Source organism: Mesitornis unicolor, unplaced genomic scaffold, assembly GCF_000695765.1.
Source record: "Mesitornis unicolor isolate BGI_N332 unplaced genomic scaffold, ASM69576v1 scaffold45491, whole genome shotgun sequence".
In the NCBI taxonomy this organism is placed as follows: Eukaryota; Metazoa; Chordata; class Aves; order Mesitornithiformes; family Mesitornithidae; genus Mesitornis; species Mesitornis unicolor.
The window spans coordinates 1-6,220 of NW_010166616.1; the positions used below are offsets into that span (position 1 = coordinate 1).

Sequence of the window (6,220 nt, forward strand, 5' to 3'; positions counted from 1 at the left end):
CTCTTCAAGGAGGAGGAGGACCCCGAGCTGACGGACGGTGTCCCGGGGCAGGAGGTCGATCCGACCACCAAGGACTACAACCAGCTGCAGGCCTACTACAGCCAGGAGAGCCGGGTGCTCTACCTGGTGCTCACCTCCATCTGCGACACGCCGCAGCTGCTGCGGGCCTGCGGGGACCTGGCGGCAGCCGAAAGCAGAGAGAGTGGGCCCGGTCACCCCTCTGGAGGCCCAGCCCCGCCGCCTCATGCCGAGGCCCACGAATTCTGGAAGCACCAGGAGAAGCTGCACTGCCTGAGCCTCCTCTACCTCTTCTCCGTCTGCCACATCCTGCTGCTGGTGCACCCCACCTGCTCCTTCGACATCACCTACGACCGTGTCTTCAGGGCACTGGACGGGCTGCGGCAGAAGGTCCTGCCCTCCCTGAAGGCTGCCATCAAAGACTGCCCGGTCGGCAAGGAGTGGAAGCTCAACTGCAGACCGTGCCCTCCACGACTCCTCTTCCTCTTTCAACTCAACGGGGCCTTGAAGGTGGATCCTCCCCCAAGCAGGGGCCAGGACCCCTGCGGTCACCTGGAAAAGCCACCCCCCAAGAAGCACTCTCCTAAGAGGAGGCTGCAGCATGCTCTGGAGGACCAGATCTACCGCATCTTCCGCAAGAGCAGGGTGCTGACCAACCAGAGCATCAACTGCCTGTTCACCGTGCCCGCTAACCAGGCTTTTGTGTACATTGTGGCTGGTGGGGCCCAGGACGGAGATGATCCAGTGGCCATGCTTCTTGAGCAGCTCAGGAACAACTGCACCATGAGAGAGACTGACTCGCTACTGGCTCCCGCGCTGTCAGGACCCAGGAGGTACCAGATGATGCGGCATGGCAGGCAGCAGTTGTCCTTCCATGCAGAGAGCAGCAGCAGCAGCTCCAGCTCCTCTGGGCAGCTTGTGGACTGCACCCTCAAGGAGTTCTTGTGGCAGCACGTGGAGTTGGTGCTCAGCAAGAAGGGCTTTGATGACAGCGTGGGGAGGAACCCGCAGCCGTCTCACTTCGAGCTCCCAACCTACCAGAAGTGGGTTGCTGCAGCTTTAAAACTGTACGAAGTGACCATTGAAGGGAAAGATGATGACCCGACCTCTCTCACTGGGGAACTGAGCTCAAAAATCATGAGCAGCATCAAAGTCTTAGAAGGTTATTTAGATATAGACACCAAGTTCTCGGAAAACCGTTGCCAGAAAGCTCTCCCCATGGCCCACAGTGCCTATCAATCCAACCTGCCCCACAATTACACCATGACGGTCCACAAGAACCAGTTGGCACAGGCCTTGCGTGTGTACAGTCAGCATGCCCGTGGCCCAGCCTTCCACAAGTACGCCATGCAGCTCAATGAGGACTGCTACAAGTTCTGGAGCAACGGGCATCAGCTTTGCGAAGAGCGCAGTTTGACTGACCAGCACTGCGTGCATAAGTTTCATCTGCTCCCAAAAGCAGGTAGAGTGGCTCATTTGTGGTTGGGTTTCACAGTTTAATTTTGTATCTGCTTTAAAATGCTTTAGGCTGAGAACACCAACTCTTGGATGCTTATGGAAGATGAAAGCTTGGCAGCTTTAAAGCTTCATCTTTGTACAGTGGGATGAATTATAGCAGAGCAGTTGTGCAGGTTTCCTTTGTGTTTAGTAATGTTTAGGAGCAAGTCCACTGTTAGTAGTAACTTTGATTTTAGTAGTAACTTTGATTCTGTCTTGGTAATTAGAAATATTACACTGGTGTCCTTCTAACCAGAGATGTGTAAGAGAGTAAAAGTTCTCTAGAAAGTGTGAGTGCCCCCCCACCTTTTTTTTTTTTTTTAAATAGCTTGATTTATGTCAGTCAAGGAATAGAAACGGATACGCGTTTATTGCACGCAGAACTATTAATGCCTTTTAGGAAGAGGTGGTAAAACCAAAGAAGATTCAGCTCAGATGTATAACCTGTGCTGGAACTTTGTATTAAAAGTGAGAAAGGGAGGAGCTGCTTGACAAACTGCCATTGTTGGCAAATAATTTTGCATATGTATAGAGCAAGGAGGAAGCACTGGATGAAGGGAATTAAGGAATATCTAGAAATGGTGAGCAATTTACCTATGGTTTGATTGATTTTGCTTTTAGGGGAAAAGCCGGAAGCAGACAGAAATCCTCCTATTCTGTACCACAACAGCCGCGCTCGTTCCACTGGTGCCTGTAATTGTGGGAGGAAACAAGCTCCTCGGGATGACCCCTTCGATATCAAAGCAGCCAATTATGACTTTTACCAGGTAACTGTTAGGTCTCTTTTTTTCCTTTCAAGCTTTTTTTCCCTTTTGCTTAATCAACAAAGTCTATTCTAAATTGATGACAAGTAAGTTTCCTCTTAATCTTGTGAATGTTTCTTGGGGAAGGTATTTCTGGGAGCAGAAATTGTTTGTACGATGGGCTGAACAGCGTGGGCATTTCCAGTCTTCACCAGTGCATGCACGCAGAAGCATGTATTTACACATCAAGTGTGTTGGTTTATGACAGTTTTAGATCCATTATGTCTGTGGGCTGTGTTCCCATCACTGCTTTGGTTCTCATGCAGCACAGACCTCTTGAATCTTAACTGTACCTGCTGAATGTTATGACTTTGAAGTCTCTTATCTCAGAGAGGGAAGGTGGAAAGTTAACCACGTTTTCTTTCTCGTAGCTGCTGGAAGAAAAATGCTGTGGGAAACTGGAGCACATCAACTTTCCTGTATTTCAGCCAAGCACCCCTGATCCGGCACCTGCTCGGGATGAGTCGTCTCCTGCCCCTCCAGAAGGCGAGATTGAGAAACTTAAAGAAAAAGAACCTCAGACTCAGGGAGAAAGCACAGGGTTGAGCTTAGCCCTCAGCCTGGGTCAGTCGACCGGCAGCTTGGGCACTTACCCGCCTGACCCCCAGGGTGCAGGGGACAATGCAGAAAGTCATGGGCAGAGTGGGGACTCCAAAAGTGAGAAAAGGCCAAGCCTGGTAGATCGCCAGGCATCCACTGTCGAGTACCTCCCTGGGATGCTCCATTCTAATTGCCCCAAAGGCCTTTTGCCTAAATTCTCCAGTTGGTCACTGGTTAAGCTGGGGCCTGCTAAGGCTTACAACTTCCACACAGGTTTAGATCAACAAGGCTTTATCCCGGGAACAAACTATTTAATGCCTTGGGACATTGTCATCAGGACGAGAGCTGAAGATGAAGGAGACTTGGATACCAATTCCTGGCCTGCACCTAACAAGGCTGTTCCTGGAAAAAGAAGTGCAGTTGTGATGGGAAGAGGAAGACGGAGAGATGACATCGCTCGAGCTTTTGTAGGATTTGAATACGAAGACGCACGTGGGAGGAGGTTCATGTGTTCAGGGCCCGACAAGGTCATGAAAGTGATGGGAGGGGGGCCAAAGGAGTCCGCCATCAAAGCCCTCAATTCTGACATGCCGCTCTACATCCTGTCATCGACTCAGGGACGAGGCCTCAAGCCACACTACGCTCAGTTCATGAGACTTTTTGTGGTGGTTCCTGATGCTCCACTGCAGATCACGTTAACGCCCCAGGTAAGAAATGGAAGAGGGAATTCTGTAACTGCAGAGAAAGGGTTGGTTGGTGCAATATTATTGCAGGATTGGAGGGCACAAGGGTGGCAGAGGGTTGCTCCAAGAAACTCTTTCCAACTCAAACCAACTTCAGTCAAGTTCTCTAAGGCAGTAGTCACCAAAAGTTCTATAAAGAGGTTGGCTTATGCCAGCTTTATACTTTGTATGATGTAAGTTTTAAAAGATATTTTATCAAGGATAAATGAATAGCATTCCATACTGTAATAATAGCTTCTCTTTAGAAAGATAACGAGTGAGTAATGACTGTGTAAGAATTAATTTCTCATTTTAAATGTCATAGAGAAAAGCAGTGACTCATTGCTGAGATTACTTATTAATAGTTACTGTTTGAATTTTGGAGGTGAAAAGGTGTTGGTTTTTTTAATTGGATTTTTTTTCCCCATTTTCAAGTGTGTGTTAAAAAATGGAGGAAAAGCTCCATTTAAGCTTTCTTACTTTTTCAGGTCGTAAAATATGACCAAGTTATCTTCCTTCAGTTGCTCATGTGAATAAGACTTTCTGAATCTTTTCATACAAATTACACAAGAGCCCTATTAAACGTTGCTGAAATACTGGAAAACTCACATTAGTTTAGAGTGAGGTAACAGCTCAGGGATACCTGTGCTCCAGTGTTGAAATCCACTGTTAATGCAGCGCTCGCTACTGCCTGAGAAGTGATGGCTTTTGTTTGTATTGTGGATCTCCTTGGTAGGACAGAAACTACAGCCTTAAATTCAGCATCTTCACTGTCATAAAAGTAGAAATTTATGGATGTCTGACAGTAATGGCACAGTGGTTTCCTGGAAGTTGCTCAAGTGGATAAGACTCTGGTTGTAGGCAAGATTTAAGAGACTTCTTTGGATTCGGTTTGCTTTTAAGTTTTTGGTTTTTTTTTAATTCTAATCATGTTTGATTACCTACTCATGTTTCCTTTTGTTTGTAGGTTCAACCAGGGCCACCACCTTGTCCTGTATTTTACCCTGAGAAGCAAGAAATAACTCTTCCATCTGATGGACTGTGGGTACTTAGATTTCCTTATGCATACGTGACAGAACGGGGACCCTGCTTTCCTCCCAAAGAAAGCCAACAATTAATGAGTTACAAAGTTCTCCGAGGAATACTGAAAGCAATTACACAATAAGAATTATTCTGGGAGATTGATTTTGGTTTAAAAATACTATCTTCAGTCCAGCTCATGGATTTTGATTCATGTCTGTCACCCAACAGCGATCACTGTGATCTAGTGAAGCCCACTGTATTTTCACTGGAACACAGATTAAAAATAAGGTCTGATATCAAAGTGGATAAAAGAATTCAGGAGATGTGTACGTTTTTCGTTAATCAAATTTCAATACGTAAAAAATAAAAGCTGGTTATCATAATACACTGAGCCCGTATTACTAGGTGTTTTGATTATAGTGCTTTTCCCTATCTTATCTTTCTACATACATATTTAGGAATATTTCCAAATTAGCATTACCTGAAATCAAGAGTTTGCTTTGTCATGTTGAGGTAATGTTGGGCAGAATCTTTTCTTTTTTTTTCTAAAGAAGCTGTTTACATATAAACAATAGATGCTTCTAATGTAGTGATTTGAGAAGTGGTTTGTCTTTGATCTTGTCTTTGGAGGAAAAAAAGAAAGGCATTGTAATTCTGGTTTGTATTAACACCATAACCAGAAACTGACCACATTTTGTTAAAAGGTCAACTTAACTTCATATTTTGAAATGACAGATCTCTTTGGAAACTAAACCTGCTTGTCAACTTGTAGAGAATGTAGAGCTGTATAAGCTTGTTCATTATAAGCAACTGCAGCTTAATTGCGAGTATAGCTTGACTTGTAGTGATTAAACAGACTTTTGACTGCTAAAAGGACAGCTTGGGCCCAGTTTGAATCTCAAATTGAAGGAGGTTGGGTAATTATACTACACTTTCCAAAAGATGTGTTATGTGATGTACTGAAAAGTTGCACAAATCCTGTAAGCTTCATACGTGGATTTCTGTGCCAGAAAATTAGTCACGGTAAATCAACTTCTAACTTTTTGTGAGGGTAAAATATATTACCAATAGTGTCTCTATGCAGAGACCTAATTTAATTTCTAGAATATTTATTTTTAATTAGCATGCATACAAAATTCAATTTGCCAGTTTGTTATAATACAGCAATTATACTGCATGACCAGAGCCGAGACCTGGTTTCTGTTCGGCGTATGGCATCTCTGATCAGCTGGCTGTGGAAAACGCCTCCCTCTGCCTGCCAAGAAGACAGTATCTCCCGCTGCACGCCTTAATGAATTTAGATTTACCGAGCACTTAGCAATTGCTGAGTGCAATCAATAAAACAAAAAGCGTTACAGAGAACAGCTGTCTCTGTGAGATGCGGTCGTGCTCCAGGCAGCGCGGAAAGCGAAATGGGAAATTAAATGGCTCGTAGCGTTTATTAACTACTTTTTAAAAGTGACAGAGCCGTGGAGATGCGAAGGGTGCAGAGCCTAAGCCCCTTTGAGGCCAGGCAGCCTGGGCCGAGTCCTTGGCGGGAAGGGTGGGGGTCCCTTCGCGCCTGCGCACTGACGCCTCCTCCCGGTTCGGGGGCGGAGGGGAGGCGGTGCGGCTGCG

General features: G+C 45.7%; 1 protein-coding gene across 1 annotated transcript; it reads left to right on the top strand.

Annotated features, from left to right (window-relative positions):
* Window positions 1-3: 3 nt before the first annotated feature.
* On the top strand, window positions 4-4,801 carry SMG8 (SMG8 nonsense mediated mRNA decay factor; the record flags this gene model as incomplete). The annotated part of the gene is made up of 4 exons (XM_010195021.1): window positions 4-1,480; window positions 2,137-2,282; window positions 2,690-3,565; window positions 4,548-4,801. Coding segments are annotated over 4 exons (2,697 nt in total), but the record flags the coding sequence as incomplete, so codon positions are not given.
* Between the last annotated feature and the right edge of the window lie 1,419 nt (window positions 4,802-6,220).